General features: G+C 43.3%; 1 protein-coding gene across 1 annotated transcript in view; it reads right to left on the reverse strand.

The window, feature by feature from the left end:
• Positions 1-18117: 18117 nt before the first annotated feature.
• LOC145402715 (tektin-2) overlaps positions 18118-20963 on the reverse strand; it is a 57806-nt gene continuing 54960 nt past the window's right edge. Inside the window, exon 10 of the mRNA XM_080274684.1 lies at positions 18118-18316. Coding sequence (XP_080130810.1) covers positions 18118-18316 — 199 coding nt within the window. The remainder of the gene's footprint in view (positions 18317-20963) is intronic.

Below are 20963 nucleotides of genomic sequence, written 5' to 3' on the forward strand. Positions count from 1 at the left end.
TGATCTGATGAGGTCTAGCTCGGGGATTAATTAAAAAAAAAAAAAAAAAAAAATTCCACCACGCTGTTCCTTGCACACCCCTCCGTCTTCTTTTCATCCCACGCACCACATCACATGCTGCACATATTTCTTCTGTAAATATGCTGCACACACCTTCCACGTCCCCCATCTGCTCCAATTCATATTTGTCCAATCGTTCCTCCACTTCTCTCCTATACTCTGCCTTTTTCTTATCCTCTTGTAACCTTTCCACTCTCCTTACAAATACTCCTTTTTCCCGTCCCTCCCTTCTTCTATTACTCCATCCTAATTGGACCTTGATTCTGGCCATCACCAAGTATTGGTCAGAAAGTTCTATCTACTGCATCTATCTATAGCCCAACGCCCTAATCCCGCAAAGGGTGGCCGCAGACAAAATGCCTCCAAGTCGCTCTGTCACCCACCATTTGACTACCCTCCCCCCAGCTCACCCCCCCCTCCCTCATATACCTCTCAACTCCATCCCTCCACCTCATCCTCGGTCTACCTCTCCCTCTCCCTCCCTCCACCTCACCTACATACACCCTCTTAGTCAGTCTTTCATTCTCCATTCTCTTCACATGTCCAATCCACCTCAGTGTATTTCTCCTAATCTTCTCAACCACATCCACATCCACCCCACAGCGTTCCTTCACTTCTTCATTCGTCAACCTCTCCCTCCACATCACTCCTCATGCTCCTCTCAAGTAACTCATTTCCACTGCTATCACTCTTGACTTGTTCCCCTCTTGCAAGGTCCATGCCTCGCTTCCATACGTCAGGGTAGGGATCACAATACTATCATGCAGTGACTTCTTAACTTCCATACTCACCTCCCTATTTCTCATCACTGCTTTCAGTGTACCAACAACCTTCCTTCCCTGCTGTACCCTTTCATGCACTTCATCCCCCAAAGTTCCATCCTTACTCATCACACTACCCAAGTACTTGAATGCATTCACATTCTCCACATCCTCACCATCCAACCTCACTGCACACTCTGTGGCTTCATTCCTCTCAAACACCATAACTTTACTTTTGTTTACATTAACTCTCAGATTCCTCCTCCTACACACTGTCCCAAATTCATTCACCAAACCTTGCAACTCCCATTCATCTTCACTCAACTGTACTGTACCATCAGCAAACAGCAACACCGGAATCTTCCAAATCTCACCCTCATTCATTAGAGCCACCCCCACATCCACTGCCCTACCCTGCACCTCCTTTACAACCCCATCCATGTATATATTAAACAGCCATGGAGACATCACACAACCCTGTTTCAGTCCCACATTGAGATCAAAGAACTCACTCAGCTCACCATCCACTCGCACCATAGCCCTAGCTCCCTCGTACATACTCTTCACAGCACTCAGCAATTTCCCCTCCACTCCATATATTCTTAATACCTTCCACATACCTTGCCTATCTATTCTGTCATAAGCTTTCTCCAAGTCCATGAAGGCAGCATACACTTTCCTTCCCTTCTCTAGATACTTCTCCACTAAACATCTTCGAACAAATATCTGATCTACACACCCTTTTCCCTTCCTAAATCCCCCTTGTTCTTCTCCAACTAGCTCCTCTGTCATATGCCTAACCCTATCAATGAGTATTCTACCATATATTTTACCAGTCACACTAAGTAGGCAAATACCCCTATGGTTACCACATACTTCTCTCTTCCCTTTTCCTTTGTATAAAGGAACAATTATACCTGATTTCCAGTCCTCTGGAACTCTTCCCTCTTCCCAAGCCAATCTACACAACTTCCATATCCACTCCACAACAATCTCACCCCCATACCTAAGCATTTCACCACACACTCCATCAATTCCTGGGGCCTTTCCCAACTTAATCTTCTTCATCGCTTCCACTACTTCCGCCCTACTGATCTCTTCCTTCCTCCTCTCATCTCTTCTTCTTCCAGCCATTCCCCAACCACTTATACTCGCACTGCTCTCACTCTCTACATTCAAGAAATCCTCAAAGTGCTCCTTCCATCTCCTCAGTTTCTCTCTCTTCTCCACCAACAATCTATTATTCCTATCTTTCACTCCCCTACTATTTCTCCTTTCACACTGCCTTACTTTCTTTACCTCCTTCCAAAACAATTTCTTACTCTCCCTCCATTTCACACTCAGATTCCTCCCAAACTCTTCATCCACTTTCTTTTTACTCTCCTTCACTGGTCTCTTCACCTCCCTTCTCCTGCTCACATATATCTCTCTCTTCTCTCTCTCATCTTCTCCCCTACCTCTACTCGCTAACCATTCACTATATGCCTTCTTCTTTTGTTCCACAGCTCGTTTCACCTCATCATTCCACCATGCTGTCCCTTGCACACCCTTGCATCTCCTCCTCACTCCACAAACCATCTCACATGCTGCGCCTATCTCTTCCGTGAATATCTTACATACATCAGAAAGTTACCGGACTATATTCCCATTATCGGAAAAAGTCCGATAAAGCCAGAAGTAGTCCGGACTGCCTGACCACTTCGGCTATGTTCATCACAATAAGTTAAATAAAAGACATGCTTTTCAATGTACAGTACAGTATTATACTATATCATTTGATTATTGTAGTGATTGTATAATACAGTGCAGTACTGGAATGCAAGTGAAAATAGATTAAAAACTGTTGTGTTATCCGGACTAATGTCTAATATATTGGAAAAAGTCTGGGTTAGCAGGGCGAAGTCCGGTTGTTGTTTTACATGAATTTCACTTTTTTCGGAATGGCTTGGGCCCCAATTAGTCCGTTATGATGAGGTTTTACTGTATTCTGCATTTCTCTGATACTGTAATAAACATCTGTAGTAGCTGTAGCCCACAGCTCTAGTAATGGGGTATATAAAAGCCTTGTGGGGTATTTCTTTTGCCTCGGTGATCTGCATTGTGTACTGCATCTGGGATTGATTAATTTAGTAGTTTTCATTCTGTCTTTACAGTCTGAAACATGAACACCATGGACTGAAGGCAGAAGTATCCCATCTTCAGGAGTCTACTAACCTCTTCTCTGGGGTAGGGAGGACGTTGAGGGATCTTTGCATTACTTAGCAGAGGAATATTGGTGCCACCATGTGCAGGCATCCTTCTCTAGCACATGCACATCTACACTTGTACGTGACCTCAAAATGGAATCCCTCCATCAGTGTACTGTATACAGTAATCCCTCCAATATCCGACGTAATAGAGCCATAGGCAGGTCCGGATAGTGGTCCTGTCTGGATATTAGGCCCCAGCTTATGGACTTGTACTTATGGACCCTAACTCAGAGAAATACCTATACACCTCCCTCTGGACATGCATAGCACCTATTTAAGACCCAAATCACACCAATAAGGCACATAAAAGACTGAAATAAATGCAAAAGAAGCATAAAATGAGGGTTTTGAGGTAGGTTCATACAATATTCAACATTCTGGGTACTTACAAGTGCCTGGCTCCTGGACTGGTACTTATGGACCCTAACCTAGCCTAACTCAGAAAAACACCTTCCTACTGCACATGCATAGCTCCTAACACCTTATTCACACCAATAAAGGACATTAAAGAGTGAAATGAGGTGTTTGAGGTAAGTATAGTATGGAAAAAAGTACAGTATGAAACATTCTGCCTACTTACAGCAAGTTCATGGCCATCTCGATGAATAACCGCCTCCTCTCGGACTCTGACAGTAAGAAGGATTTCGTGAAGCACTTACAGTACACTGTTCTTGAAGTCTTGCACTGAACTTAGTCAATCGCACTCAGAAGTCTGTTCTCTTCATAGTGCGCACTCTTGTCTAACTTATGCTCCATTGTAACGTACTAAGTGTTGCACTCTGCACTTTAACTTTTCCCACTCTTCTAACAATTTTCTAAAGCCTTGTTTCAAAATTGTATTCTCACTCACACCTGTAAATCCTTAACACAACACAGTTTTTTTCACTGCACAACACTGTAAATTCCCGTGTGGTCTAGTGGAGAAGTTCTTGCTGTTTAATCACTGTCAGAGTCCGAGAGTATCACTGGCAGGTGACCTAGGGGTACGTCGCTGGGTCGTGGTGATGGTGTACCCACTGCAGACGACTCTGAAGACAGATGCAAACTCACGTCGAGCGGTGACTCCATCGTGGCTGATGTGCTGGGCTGTGGCTCGGAGCATGAGGGCCTCTCTTGGGGAGGCAACGGAGTGGAGTCAGGGCTGGGCACAGCGGGAGTCACAGGCCTGAAAAAACTGTCAATCGTTGATTGACGCAAGGACCAACAATTCTGACGATTGATGATGCGCTGCCTGAAAGCACGCACTTCCTCCACAAGTCCCAAGGGCCCCATCTCCCTGTCGCAGTCCGGGTGTTCCAGGTAGTCGAGAATGAACTCTAGGTGTTCCCAGAGCGCGCTCAGCTTGGGGATGGCTGGAGTAGTGTCATGCTGAGAGGAGTCCGCATCATCGTCGCCGTCCTCGTTGGAATCTTCAAGCTGGGTACTGACACCTGCAACTGAAGATGCGATCTCGATATCAGACAATGTCTGATACCCAGGATTGCCCTCGTCGTCATCCAACCACTCACGCACATCGTCCTCATCAACATCGTCGCCATGCGTACGTAGCCGTGCATGGAAGTCATCCACGTCAAAACCTAGAATATCGTACTCCACATCCGTTCCGGGAAGCAGACAAGACCAACCATTTTCTAGAGTCTTGACAGGGACTTCCTTCCATCCACTGGCCCAGTTGTAGATATGCACCTAATCCGGCCATTCGCAGCCACCAAGTCCTTGTCGCACGGGTGGGCAGGTGCATTGTCGAGGAGAAGGAGGGCCTTTACCTGGTCGTGCGGGATTCCCAGTGTCTTCATCTGGTAATTGATGACCTCCTTGATGAAGTGGCGGTGGAACCAGTCTTTGAAGATCTGGGCTGTAAACCAAGCCTTCAAAGAATGGTACCAGACGACAGGAAGGACATCCATCACCCCACGAAGACACCGAGGCTGCTTTGCATGGCCAACAATAACGGGCTTAAGCTGGTGCATGCTGTTAGCATTGGCACAACGCAAAGCAGATATCCGTTGCTTGGAGAGCTTGTGGCCAGGTACTCGCTTCTCCGTCTCCTCGGCTAGAGTGTTCGTTGGCAAAGAGCGAGAGAATAAACCAGTTTCGTCAGCATTGTAGACTTGATCGAGAGTGAGGCCCTCCCTGTCGATCAAGCCCTTCACTTTGTGCCGAAACTCGTCAACTCCATCCTCGTTAGCATCCAAAGCTTCGCCATGAGCTTTACGGTTGGTAAGGCCATGCCGTAACTTGAACGCGAAGAGCCAACCCTCGGATGCCTTGAAGTCTAGGGCGTCGTGAAGCCTGGCGAACTTCTCAGCAGCAGCCTTCAGCTCCGTTCCATGTACCATCACACCAGCAGCATGTTGCTGTCAATACCAAGTCAACGTGGAGCGGTCGATTTCAGCAAACTTGGGAGTAAACATCACCCTCTCCACGTTGCACTTGCTTCTCGACGAGAAGTCAGCCGTGTACTGCATGAGTTTGTCTCGGGATCTCTTGATATCGAACAAAGTAGATCGGGCCAGGTTGAACTCGCAGAGGATGCGGGAAGAAGACCACCTCGCATCTACTTTCTCCAATATCTCCCGTTTCTTCTCCAGAGTCAACACCACTCTCTTCCTCATCTCAGGTGGCGGGGCCATCATCACACACACTAATAGGAGGCCCGAGAGCAGTAGGAGTGCCTGTTAAGGAACCACCACAAAAGTGAGCACGTGGGCAGCCATGACGACGAGTGTGCACTTGCGACGAGAGACAGGCAGAAAGTGGAGAGGATGCAGCGGTGCTCTATCAGACGTCGGAGGGATGACGCGCCACAACAAAGCTGCCCCGCGCCGCATGCGCCAAGTTCAAATTACGGGCGGGAAAAATTCGGGGGTTTTTCAAATTTTTTGCGGTTTTCGGATCATTTTAGGAATATTGGATCCCGGGACGATTATGTCCGGTTAGTGGGGATGTTCGGATATTGGGTGTTCGGATATTAGAGGGATTACATATCAACATGACAGACTTTTGCTGCTGACATTTACAAATGAGTATTTTTGCCTCCATGCACTTTTTTTTTTTTTTTTTTTTTTTTCCTGATCAGACAACTATCATCATTGTAAATGCCGGAATGAAACTTAACAAATTAATCACACTGTCCTGGCCAAGATTCAATCTCAGGCCCTCCCACTTGATACACGTGCACCAATGAGCCAGAGAGAGGATCCCCACTTTGCCTCTTAAGTAACGTGGGCTTTTATAGACCCCATTACATCACTCGTTTCTCCCCTTGGTAATCAATTTGGTCAGTATGCGATACGTGGTAGAGTAGCATTGGAGGCCACCATTGGGGACGCTTCGAACCACACCAGACAGCTCGTCTCTGGGCTGTAAGGACTAGAACACTGTCAGCTAATCAGCTAACCAACATCATTGCCCTCCAAGCCTTGCCTCACATCCCACACTGCTGCCAACCAATGTACAGTAATAACAGGACTGAAACTTAACAAATTAATCACACTGTCCTAGCCGAGATTTTATTTCAGGCCCTCGCGCTTCATAGGCACGTACGTTGCCACTGAGCCAAAGAGAGGATTCCCGCTTTGCCTCGAAGCAACGCGGGCTTTTACAGACTCTGTTACATCATCACCACTGTTTAAACCTTTATCCCAGTATCAAGGAATTATCATTCATTCATTCATCATCCAATCCTACATTGCCCCATGAGGAGTGTAGGAGCCCGGGGCTAGGCAAGTTGGTCCTGACATTTAAGATGAGAGTGACCAGCCTCACTCATCCCTGAGTGGCATTATGTGAGCAAGAAACCCCAATCACGCCTTGGATATAAACCTTCACAGGCTCAATCCGATTGGAGCTCCGTAATTACCCATTAAACCACCAGGCGCCAAAATTTGGTTTTATGCTTACCACCTAATGTAGTAAATGGTTTCCTGGTGTACAGGAAACCATTTGGCATGTCATTCAGTGTAGAGTCACCCACAGGCAGAAGGATGAGGAAAGCATGAAGGAAAGAAAGACAGAAGAGTGAATGTAAAGTCACCCGTAGGCAGAAGGATGAGGAAAGAATGATGGAAAGAAAGACAGAAGAGGATGGAAGGAAAGAAGGATGGAGGAGAGGAAAGGGCAGCCACCCGAGAGCAGCACTACATCAAGTGAGTGGATGGTGAGTGCCCCCACCTACCACATATCAAGGAATCATATTTCATCTATCTATCTATCTAGCTATAGCCCGACACTTAGATCCTGCAAAGGGTGGCTGCAGACAAAATGCCTCCAAGTCGCTTTGTCACCCACCATTTGACTACCCTATCCCCAACTCACCCCCCCCTCCCTCATATACCTCTCAACTCCATCCCTCCACCTCATCCTCGGTCTAGCCCTCCCTCTCCCTCCCTCCACCTCACCTACATACACCCTCTTAGTCAGTCTTTCATTCTCCATTCTCTCCACATGTCCAAACCACCTCAGTGTATTTCTCCTAATCTTCTCAACCACATCCACATCCACCCCACACTGTTCCTTCACTTCTTCATTCGTCAACCTGTCCCTCCATGTCACTCCACATGCTCCTGTCAAGTAACTCATTTCCACTGCTATCACTCTTGACTTGTTCCCCTCTTGCAAGGTCCACGCCTCGCTTCCATACGTCAGGGTAGGGATCACAATACTATCATGCAGTGACTTCTTAACTTCCATACTCACCTCCCTATTTCTCATCACTGCTTTCAGTGTACCAACAACCTTCCTTCCCTGCTATACCCTTTCACGCACTTCATCTCCCAAAGTTCCATCCTTACTCATCACATTACCCAAGTACTTGAATGCATTCACATTCTCCATATCCTCACCATCCAACCTCACTGTACATTCTGTGACTTCATTCCTCTCAAACACCATAACTTTACTTTTCTTTACATTAACTTTCAGCTTCCTCCTCCTACACACTGTCCCAAATTCATTCATCAAACCTTGCAACTCCCATTCATCTTCACTCAACAATACTGTATCATCAGCAAATAGCAACATCGGAATCTTCCAAATCTCACCCTCATTCATTAGAACCATCCCCATATCCACTGCCCTACCTTGCACCTCCTTTACAACCCCATCCATGTATATATTAAACAGCCATGGAGACATCACACAACCCTGTTTCAGTCCCACATTGAGATCAATGAACTCACTCAGCTCACCATCCACTCACACCGTAGCCCTGGGTCCTTCGTACATACTCCTCACAGCACTCAACAATTTCCCCTCCACTCCATATATTCTTAATACCTTCCACATACCTTCCGTATTTATTCTGTCATAAGCTTTCTCCAAGTCAATGAAGGCAACATACACTTTCTTTCCCTTCTCTAGATACTTCTCCACCAAACATCTTAGAACAAATATCTGATCTACACACCCTTTTCTCTTCCTAAATCCCCCTTGTTCTTCTCCAACTAGCTCCTCTGTCATATGCCTAACCCTATCAATGAGTATTCTACCATAAATTTTGCTAGTCACACTAAGAAGGCAAATACCCCTATGGTTACCACATACTTCTCTCTCCCCTTTTCCTTTGTATAAAGGAACAATTATACCTGATTTCCAGTCCTCTGGAACCCTTCCCTCTTCCTAAGCCAATCTACACAACTTCCATATCCACTCCACAACAATCTCACCCCCATACCTCAGCATTTCACCACACACTTCATCAATTCCTGGGGCCTTTCCCAACTTGATCTTCATTGCTTCCACTACTTCCGCCCTACTGATCTCTTCCTCCCTCCTCTCATCTCTTCTTCTCCCAGCCATTCCCCAACCACTTATACTCGCACTGTTGTCACTCTCTACATTAAACAAATCCTCAAAGTGCTCCTCCCATCTCCTCAATTATTTTTCATACAAATGAAATTTGCACAGGGATGAGCATTGAGAAAGTGAGGTAGATGGGGAAACTGAGGATGGGATGGAGGGATGCAATAGAGAGCTAAATGAGTAATGGGGGTGTGCGTTGAAGAGAGGGCAGCCTGATGGCGAAGAATTGAGGGACATGGAGACAATTTGTATGTGTAACCCTTTCCAAGATTAAGATACCTGACCATAGACAGACATGTGTTCCAAAATATCACACCTTCTCGCGAGTTCTGTAAATTGGGAGAAACTGGCAAAGTCACATCCCAAGTAGCATTGTAACTTTAATAAATAGTCTTTTTGGAATTTACTTGGGATTTAATTGCAAAAATGGCAACATTAATGTGGACTTACAATAAATGGTGGCTTGCCTATCACTGGTGGGTAACTGGTATTTGTGACAACCTGGCAACTAGGGTCATATTCATAAACAGAGTATTTTTTTTTTTTTTTATGCGAGGAAGAAGGAACCAAAGGCTAGAGCCCACAAAACAGTTCCTTCCAAGAAAAAAAAAAAAAAAAAAAAAAAAGAGAGAGCCAAATTCAAGATCCATTCATTTTGAGATGCCTGGACACACTGCGTTTAAAAGACTGGAGACCATAGGAAGTAAGAAATACGAACAAAGGGAGGCAGTTCCAGAGTTGACCTGTTGCATAAATGAAGAACTGGGAGTAACGTTTAACTCTTGCATTAGAAAGTTGGACAGAAAAGGGATGAGAGTTTGTTGCTAGATGGGTGCTACGCACCCGTCGTAGAGGTGAAGTGATGCAAGCAGACACCTCAAAGGAACAGTGACCCTTGAAGCAGCAACAGAAAAGAGATAAAGAGGCAACAGTGCGGCGAAGAGACAGAGGTTGAAGGGAGCCAGTAAGGGGAGAAAGTTGATGAAACTAAAACCCTTTGAGTCCACCCTGTTGAGAAGAGCTGTATGTGGGGAGCCTCCCCACACATGAGAGTTGTACTCTAAACAGGAGCGAATAAAACCCACATATACAGTCTACAACCGTGTAGGGGTAAAGAAGGCATGGAGTCAGCTTAGCACACCCAATCTCTTGAAAGTAGATTTTACAAGAGATGCAATATGATCTTTCCAAGATAAGTCCCGAATGAATGAAACCGCAAGCATGTTCAAGGATGATGCAGGATTGAGCTGGATATTATTAAACATTGGTGGGTACTCCTGTAGAAGATTCTGTGTGGTTGATAGGTGTAAGAACTCTTTGATGCATTCAAAACAACAAGATTATTTTTTACCCCAGTCAGAGATACAAGCCAATTTCAGACATTAGGTGTGCCATAGCCTCATCCCTTGTTTGTTGAAGTAACTGCTGAGGTGGACATTGTGGAAACTGAATGAAAAGGTGAAGGGTGGAATCATCAGCGTACGAGTGGATAGAGTTAGATGTACAGCTTAGATCATTGATGAAAAAAAGGAAGAGAGTTGGTGATAGGACAGACCCCTAAGAACACCACTGTTGATAGATCTAGGAGAAGAACAATGGCCGTCTACAACAGCAGCTATAGAACGACCAGAAAGAAAGCTGCAGATGAAGGCACAGATAGATGATTAGAAACTGTAAGAGGGGAGTTTGGAAATTTAAAGATTTATGCCAGACTCGATCAAAAGCCTTTGAGATGTCAAGTGCAATGGCAAAGTTTTTGCCAAAGTCCCAAAAAGAGATTTACCAGGAGTTTGAAAGGTAGGTGAGATCGCCAGTGGAGCGTCCCTGACGGAACCCATACTGATGATCAGAAACAAGGTTGTTATAGGAAAGATGCTTTAAAATCTTTCTGTTACGAATAGACTTGAAAACTTTTGAAACTCTGGATGTTAAAGCAATTGGACGATGAGGGTTGGGAATGGTCGCCCTTCTTTGGGACTGGCTAACGAGAGCAAACTTCCATCAAGAAAGAAAGATACAAGTTGAAAGACAAAGGTGAAAGAGTTTACCTCAGCAGGGTGTAAGCACAGAAGCACAGTTCTTGAGGACAATGAGAGGGACTCCATCAGGCCCATATGCCTTGTTAGTATTGAGGCCAGTGATGGCAGAAAATACACCAGCTGAAGATATTTTAATGTCAACCATGAGGAAGTCAGAGGAGGGAAGTGATGGAGGAACAGCACTGGAATCATCTAAGGTGGAATTGGAGGAGAAAGTCCATGATTTAACTGATTAGTTTTTACAGGAAGAACTGGACACATGGGAAAATTTTGAATTCTTAATCTTGTAGCAAAAACAAATAGTATTTACCTGACAATTTTCTTCTCATAGCCAAGATTTATTTTGCAGGAAGGACAAGGAAAGAAGACTGCAGAATCTTACCATCTTTCTTGTTCTGCTAGCAAAAACAAATCTGAATTTAGGAATGGATTTGAACTTGTTAGTCAGTCCAGATGTGAAGCTACTACACTCATCTTCATGACCCTGTGGTTGGTTAAGATGGTTCCCTGACTACCACAATTCCCAGCAGCATATGACCCTGCCAGTAGCACCACTAGTTTTTATTATATTTAATCAGTCAATCAATTTACTACCACTGTTCTTGTGCAGGGCTGTCAAGGACTGCTTACATTGGTCTTCCGTAGGTGCCATGGGTTTATTCCCCCAAGCTAAAACTTAATAGATCATATAGCCCTGCTAGGGTGATGGGAGAGTGCTACCCCTCCCAGCAAGGCAGCTACCTGAACTCTCAACTCCGCAGTGTTGAGTCCAGTACTCTACCACTGAGCCACCCTGCATCCCTCCTGAGATGCCAATAGTAACTGACTACTAATGTAAACAACAAACAGAACCATGTGTTGAAATAGGTTTTCATGTAATTTGCATCAAACAGTGTGTTATTTACATACAGTTAGTTATTTTGTCAAGTTCTTGTAAGCTAACATTGGGTACTGATTAAAATGTATTTCCTGAGGTCCCCAGTAGTCCTTCCTAACATCAATAGGAGATGGTGATGCACACCCTCAAATTTTGCCGCCTGGGTCCTAATACCTAACCATTTGAAATATGCTAGGCATATTTCAGGGCTGGTGTCATGATGTAAATACAGTACCATAGAAGTGTTTTTATGACATGCCAGTGAAGCTTGAGGAAGATTTGGGTAAGTTGTGATTACATTGAAATTCTTATACTGTTACCTCCCCAGCCAAAACTAATCTTGTCATCTTACTGATAAGCAGTTCATTTTCTGATCACGTGACCACCACCTCATAATTAGTTTTCCAGCTTGAGGGCCATGACTCTCTCACCCCTTGTCAGGTGTCTTCACAATGCTCCAATGGAGGAAGATGCTGGCCAAGTGGGTTGGTGCTATGTATGAGAGTCTGTAGGCAGAGCTGTGCTGCCATCAAGGACAAATATCAATCCTGGTGGTGCTGCAATGTTGGTTTAAATGGTCTGTGGAGGCTCCTCCATTGCACCACATCACTGTAAAATGTATTGACACCTAACAGTCACATGGACACATTCATTGTTTCTGTACTGGGCTGAGGACTTCATGTAAGAATGATCATTAAATATGCCTTGCAATGTGAAAAAAAGGAACAGGGAAATCTTTAAAAATTACTTAAAATGCTGCAAAGAAAGATTAGCTGGTAAAACAAACACTTTATTTTTTTAAGTATTCAATACATTGCCTTTATTAAAAGTAACTGTATGCTGCTAAAACAGGCAGTGGCACTATAACATTATAAGAATTTTAAGACTATGATATAGAAAAACTGGAAAGGTGTGCAACCAGATACAGTATAGCTACTGTACTATATCCTACTTACAAGTGCTATGTGTTTGCTGAGGAGCTGGGCACTTCCACAATCACTTCTGCAGACCACAAATTTTGCAATTGCGGAAGTGTGATTTCGTTTGTGGATTTGCGTTTGCGACAAATTCTACGCAAATTCGCAGTTTTGCATTTGCGGCAGCGCTTCCACAAACACAAATCTGCCCGGAAACATCTACAGGTATACCCCGGTTCAACGATGCAATTGGTTAAGTAAAAACCCATCGTTAAGGGGGTATCGTATCTTGGAATAGATTTAACATGTAAAGCAAAGTATAGGGATGCGTTTTTGAGCCTTGGGTTTCCCCTCCAACCAAGTCCTAAACCCACCCAAATGAGTCCAAAAAGAAGTTTAAAGCCAGTCTAAATGGCCTACCAGCTGTAAAAGAAGCTAACCTAAGCCTAACACCTGTAAATACAGTAACTCACTAAAACCAACAAAATCTGAAAATTGTCAAATATGTCTGGAAAAAATCAAGCTTAGTAAACTGTTCCCCAACATGACAATGTTTACCCCACCTAAGGCTAAAACACATTAATCTAAGTCTAAAAACAGTTTATAAATCAACTCAAACACACAATTTTAGTCTAAAATATCATCCAAATCGGTAAAAAAATATCAAAACCTATCATTCAACCAGGATTTGGCCATCATTAGGTGGGGTATGGTGGTACAGATATTTCTATCCCCCATCATTACGCCAGGGTTGTCACGAATTCACAAGATCGTATTATTATTATGGTAATTTGTGACATTGTACAGTACATTATTTGGGGAACTCTGGAACAATATTGAAACCCTATAGAACTTCGCTCAGTCAGTTAACCACTAGCATTTGTACTTAGATTTGAAACAAAGTTTTTCATAACATTCATTATGTACCATGAGTGACTGTCTTTATGCATGGGCAGCACGTTTCACTAAGAGATGTATTTTGTGTAATTATTGTTCCTCTGCCTTGCCTTTCTAGCCGTTAAGTTAAGCCAAGCCCATTTCTCATGCCCCTGTACCCGGCGTGAGAACATTAGTTGGTGTAGACCTGTCACAGGAGGAGGACGTCATGAGCCCAGCAGAGAAGCAAGACCCCGTCGTAATGGCTACAGTCTCTAGCAGTTCTACGATCCCCGTATCTCCCCACCGAATTGATCAGCAGCAATGGACATCAGCAGTGTGAATTGCAGCACCTCGAGCAGCAAGCAGAGACGCCCAGCCTCTTCGCAGCTACTGATCCATTTTTCTCCACTGACCAATATTTTCTTTCCTTGTTTTCTAGGCTTAAGATTATTAGGTACAGTAGTTGTTTGAGTGCTTCAGTGAGTGTATTTACTTTGCTTTGATATTTTTAATTTACTTAAGTTCCCTTGTAGTGTAAATTTATCTGTTATAATCAATAAATTTACAGTTCTTTTTGAGCTTGATTAAATGTAATACTGTAATCTTGTCTGATTTCTCCACATTCTGCTTACTTTAGTTTGCTACTCTGAGTTTGCACAAACTTCTTACATTAACCATGACTGGTAGTTAAGCCAGTTCTTTCATATTATTTCTTAAATCCGTTGTGCCAGCCAGGAGTTAGCACCAGCAAGAATCTGTTTAGTATTAGTAGTATTAGTAGCCCCGGGCTCCTACGCTCCTCATGGAATGTAGGATTGGATGATGGATGGATGGATTAGTTATCAATTGTCAGGGGTAAGGACACTTTCTCAGAGGGCAGCAATATCAACAATTCAGCATTTGTGAGTGATTAGTCTCCACTGAGTACTATTGAGAAAGTTTATGAAATTCTTGTCTCTAGAGAATCAGTGAAGTAAGCCAGCATAAAGTAAAAACTTACTACTGTATTTGATTTCATAAGTCGATTCATTTGTGACAACTGACGATTTATTCGCAATCCATTCTTATTTCCACTTCCCCCCTTGACAGGGGTATCACATGTAGAGGTATGGTATATTGATGTAAGTGGCCTAGCCCAGCAGAGGGCGTCTAGGTGAGTTGCCAGCTCGTCGATAAATTCACCTTCAGTACAATGTACAGTAGCATTTTTCATGTATGATAATTTTACAGTTCCTTCAAAAAGAAATATAGAGAGAGAAAGAAAGAGAAAGAGAGAGAGAGAGAGAGAGAATGGCTGAAGATCAAATTCATCTCTTTTTGATATTCATTGGCTTCATACCAAGCTCTCAGGAAAGGAATGAAAATGGGTATAAGCCAAGAAGGGGCAACGTTCATACTTGTGATTAAATTATAATGCATAACATCGTTGTAGCAAGTTGTATTCTGCTTTACATTGGAAAGTTCCTCACTACATTATCTTAATGATATACTGTATGTGCTTTCTGGAGGAAGGATAAGAAATAAGAATCTAAGGATAAAAGCCAGCAAAGATGTTTTTTCCCTCAGTAAACAAAGAAAAATATAAAGCTAAATCAAGACCAATTTACTCTCCAGATTCTTAGACATTATAATGTATGCTACTGATGTAAGCTACATCGATACTAGAAAGACTTGCTTAGCATACAAATCATTAACATGATGAAAAGTGTAAAGATGTGCTATGAAGCCTCCCAGTCCAACTACAATATGATCTTTAGTCTAAATTTCAAATTTGTCAGACTTATAGCACTGCCAGTGCCAGTATTTCGATCTCAACAAAAATCATTAGGTACATAAATAACAACTCAAATAAAAAACATACAAAAAGAAACCAAACAAAATATTACCATTTTTCTTACCAGACAACCACCTTTCCCCATGTGGTATCAATATAGATGGACAGATAGATAAAGACAGATAGATATACTGTATGTTGGAGTTATCTCAGTTGTTGGAGTGTGACTGTGACTGAGGAGTGACAACTGAGGAACAGAGGTGGACTGGTGTGTCAACCTGTCAAGTGTGAGCTGTGAAGTGTAATAATTTAATTCATTTATATACAGTAGTAAAGGATATACCCTTGCTTTGCAGTAAAAACAGTCTAATATACTATCTATCCGTCCATCATCAAATCCTATGTTGCCCCATGAGAAGCAGAGGAGCCCGGGGTTAAGCAAGTTGGTCCTGATGTTTAAGATGAGAGTGACCAGCCTCACTCATCCATGAGTGGCATTACATGAGCAATAAATCCCAATCACCCCTTGGATATAAACCTACACAGGCTGAATCCGATTGGAGTCCCCTAATTACCCACTAAATCAACAGGTGTCATAATTTGGTTACATGGTCACCACCCAGCATAGTAAATGGTTTAATGGTGTAAAGGAAACCATTTGGCTTATCACTCAGAATAAAATCACCCCTAGGCAGAATGAAGGGGAAAGAATGAAGGAAAGAAAGACAAAAGAGGGAGTGAAAAGCCACCTGCAGGCAGAAGGAAGTGGAAAGAATGAAGGAGAGAATGGCAGAAGAGGAAGGAAAGACGAGAGGAAAGGGCAGACACCCAAAGCAGCACTGCATCGTGTGGATGGAGAGCTCCTCTACCAACTACTAATACTGCAGTAATTGCAATATATATTTTATTTTTACTTATGTGGTAGATGGGGGCACTCACCATCCACTCACTCAATGTAGTGCTGCTCTCGGGTGTCTGCCCTTTCCTTTCCTCCATCCTTCTTTCCTTTCATCCTCCTCTGTCTTTCTTTTCTTCATTCTTTCCTCGTCCTTCTGCCTACAGGTGACTTTACACTCCCTCTTCTATCTTTCTTTCCTTCATTCTTTCCTCTTCCTTCTGCCTGTGGGTAACTCTACAACGAGTGACAAGCCAAAATGGTTTCCTGTACACCAGGAAACCATTTACTATGCTGGGTGGTAACCATATAACCAAATTTTGGAACCTGGGGGTTTAGTGGGTAATTACAGCACTCCAGTTGGATTGAGCCAGTGAATGTTTACATCCAAGGGGTGGTTAGGGTTATTGCTCACGTAATGCCATTAAGGAATGAATGAGGCTCGTCACTCTCATCTTAAATGTCATGACTAACTTGCCTAACCCCGGGCTCCTAAGCTCCTCTTGGGGCAATGTAGGATTGGATGTTGGATGGATGGATGGATGGATTTAACATTAATTTCAAACACCCCATTCATCACTTTAGACATTTTCCAAACTTCATAAAGGCACCTATTGTTAGTCAGAATAGTGCATATAAAGATATAATTGTAATGGATGAGTAACTAGAGATGATTTATAACTCTTTGATTATGAAAAATATTAACCTAAACTTAACATAATCCTCTAATGGTATCCAGAATAAAATGAAGCTGATGCCGTTGTACTGAAAGGGATAAAAATCGTTTGCCCACATTTGCAAAACTCCAAATATCAAGAATTTTGCGAATTTGCGGTAGTAGAAGGCAATTTTTTTTTGTTTGCGGATTTGCGTTGCAGAACTGAATTTTTGTCGCAGTTCACACCTCTGGTTTGCTGTACCAGTTCCTATAAGATAGATTATATGTTGGGTGACTGCTGTATGAGTTGTGGTCCTTGGCTCATTTGGATTTGACCCTGATGAACTTTAGGAATCTACTGTAGTTGCTTCAGCCAGGTATTCCCAGAGATTTTTAGGTGAGGTTATGTTGTAAAACTTGGCTCTAAGTGTGAGGTGTGTTGTGGTATGAAGGGCTGCATCATATCAAGGGTACAGTGAATTGTTTGAGTCATTTTTTATCTTGGCAGTAAAGCATGGAACGTGATGGCCACAATATACAGTCGGCCCTCAACATTCATGAATTCAATACTTGCAGGTTCAGTTCTTTGCAGAGGATGCTATACATTACTCTGTAATCATCGATTCGGATATCATCATACCCCTCCCAGTATTTTTATTCTGTGAATATACAGACCTTGCCATATTGTATGCTGGGTGTCTGCTACATCTAATATACTATTGCACTAGCCATGTGTCTGTGTGTGTGTATTTTGGGCAGCCGAAACTACACATTCAAATCACACCAAAATTGGCACAGAAATCGCAAAAAAATTCGCTGATGTGAAAATACTTGGTCCCATCACGACTGAAAAACCTTTACTATATTTAATAAGCGATCACATTCTGACCAAAAAAAACGCCGCTCCTGGCACCTGGCATATGATCTCCGTAGAATTTTTTGCCCACAGCTACAACTACAGTATTTCCGACTTGTGTTAAGACAACTTGGGTTCCATTCCCGAAGCTGCAAAATAACATAATTAATTGGTTAGCTGTAAAATATCCAAGTGACAATGTTACATTAAAACAGCACATAAAAGTGAGAGCCCTCCGCAGGAGCAAGTGCAAGGGGCCCGAAGGACCCACGAGCACTTGTTAATACCTACAGTATATGTGTTGGGTGAGCCCTGAGAGAACTAGTGAGTGTCAAGTTAGCCTGAGTGAGTTAAAGTATATGTGTTGGGTGAGCCCTGAGAGAACCAGTGAGTGTCAAGTTAGCCTGAGTGAGTGACCGGGGTGGTGAAGGTTGCATGAGGCTGCGACGTGAGTCTTGCACTTTCTTCTCAAGGCTGACAGAAAGACTCTTACGCCCCAAGTCAACATCCACTGACCGTAGGTGGCGCTGCAATCCATGAAGAGCATCTCTGTACCAAGAAAAATTTGTATGAATTTGTGTTTCTCCTTGTATACACTTTTGTGCAGTAGCTAATAAGAAAAACATCTGACTGGGTGGGTCCCAAGACTTTTAAAATTATACATCTGACTCACGATTTTGTCGAAGAAATAGAATTGTCTAAGAAAAACTGTAATCAGTGGTAGGAGGTGGCGAACATCATCCACTCAATGTAGTACCACATATTTCTTCCTTTGCCTTTATCATTCTTTTTCTGTGTCTGTCCTCCTCTCTTCCTATTTCTTCCATCTTTCCTGTCACTTTATTACTCTGCTTTACAATGAATGGCAAGCATAATGGCTTCCTGTAAGCCAGGAAACTATTTACAACCCTGGGTGGTAACCATTATCTGTGCTGTTTACTTATCCCCTAATTCTATTGACCATGAAAAGTTCTTCAGCTATCTTACTTCTAAGATGGAACAAATCCTATCAATTTCTCCTTCCTCTGAAATCTCCATTCTAGGTGATTTCAATGTTCACCACCTTTGGCTCTCCTCTCCCTTCACTGATCCACCTGGTGAACAAGACTACATCTTTTCTATCCTTAATGACCTAGAGCAGCATGTACAGCACCCTACCCATATCCCTGACTGCCTTGAAGAGAGTTCCAACATACCTGACCTCGCCCTTACAGCTAATCCATTTGCTTATGCTGTTAATCTTTTCTTTCAGTTGGGCTCCTCCGATCACAACCTTATCACCTTACCCTGTCCTATCACTTCAGTAAGGCCTGTGAACCCTTCCAGGAAGTGGCGGCTGTGGCACTTTGGGGCTGCTGACTGGGAGGCCCTCTGACAGTACTTCTTTGATTTTCCCTGAAAAGATTATTGATTCCATGGCCAAGATCCATGTGCCTCACACATTACGGAGGTTATTCTCTCAGGCATGGAGGGCATACATTCCTTTCTCTTATCCTATGACTAATGAAAAAAAGAAATCTTTGGTTTAATCATGCTTGTTCTAATGCGTTCAAGGAGAGGGCCTACATAAGGTACTAGAGCTAACCCTCCACGGAATCTCATCTTCTTTATGTCTCTGCCCGGAGTCATGCTAAGTCTGTTCTTCGCTCTGCTACAGTTTCATTCGTACTAAATTCTCTGAACTCTCTTAACTCAAATTCTTCCTGTTTCTTCTGGCACCTTGCCAAAAACCTAACAACTTCACCTCATCATCCTTGCCTCCTCTTTTCCACTCTGATGGCTCAGTAGCTATTTCTTCTACTGATAAAGCAGAACTCTGTGCTCAGACTTCCTCCTCCAATTCCACCTTAGATGATTCCAGTGTTGTTCCTCCATCACTTCCTCCCTCTGACTTCCTCATGGCTGACTAAAATTTCTTCACCTGATGTATTTTCTGCCATCACTGGCCTCAATACTAACAAGGCTTGTGGGACTGACTGGGTCCCCCCTGTTGTCCTCAAGAACTGTGCTTCTGTGTTTACACCCTGCTTAGGCAAATTCTTCTGCCTTTGTCTGTCAACTTGTACCTTTCATTCTTGCCTGAAGTATGCTCTCATTCAGCCAGTCCCATCCCTATCACCCAACTAATTTAACATCCTGTATTTCAGAAATTCTTAAAAAAAAATTTTTAAGGCACTTTTCCTATCACAACCATCTTTCTGAATGCCAATATGGGTTTCGTCAGGTGCACTCCACTGGCAATCTTCTCACCTACCATTTGGACTCCTGGCCATCCTCCTTTCGGGACTTTGGCAAAAACGCTGCTATTGCACTTGACACCTCAAAGGCATTCTATCGAGTCTGACATAAATACACGTAATTAATTTCAATACTGCCCTCGTACAGCTTCTATCCTTCTATCTCTGCCTTCATCTCTTGCCTCCTTTTTGGTCATTCTATAGTCACTGTTGTAGACGGCCACCGTTCTTCTCCTAGAGCTACCAATAGTGGTGTTCCTCAGGGCTCTGTTCTATTACCAGCTCTCTTCCTTCTATTCAGCAATGACCTTTTAAGTTGTACATCTACCCCTATTCACTTATCCGCTGATGACTCCACCCGTCACCTTTCCATTCGCTTCCCACAGCGTCCATCTCAGCAGTTACTTCAACAAACAAGGGATGAGGCAGTGGCACACTTAATGTCTGACTTGGCTCATATCTCTGATTGGGGTAAAAGTAATCTTGTTATTTTTAATGCTTCAAAAACTCAGTTCTCACATCTTTCAATTCATCAAAATCTTCCACAGAATTATCCTCTAATTTTTAACAATATGTATCCAACTCAATCCTGAATCATCTTTTAAAATACCTGGGGTTCCATTCTCTCATGATTTATCTTGGAAAGATCATATTGCCTCACTTGTAAAATCTGCTTCCAAGAGACTAGGTGTGCTAAGCCAACTTCGTGCCTTCTTTACCCCTGCACAGGTATTGACTTGGTAGAGACCTACAGTCCACGTCATATGGCGTTTTAATTTTTCGCGGGCATGTTTGAACTTCGTATTGAGTCATATGGACTCAGAGTATTGTCCCAGCATGGCTGGTGTGCGGGGTCATGCTGGCTGGCAGGGGAAGAGGGAATGGGTGGGGGTGGAGGAGGGCTGGGAGGGCAGCCCAGCAGTGAGGAGGGCTGTGGTGGAGGGTGGTGGGAGGCCGGC

The sequence above is a fragment of the Coenobita brevimanus genome, chromosome 58 (assembly GCF_032717465.1).
Source record: "Coenobita brevimanus isolate Jiangsu-jjx chromosome 58, ASM3271746v2, whole genome shotgun sequence".
NCBI classification, from domain to species: Eukaryota; Metazoa; Arthropoda; class Malacostraca; order Decapoda; family Coenobitidae; genus Coenobita; species Coenobita brevimanus.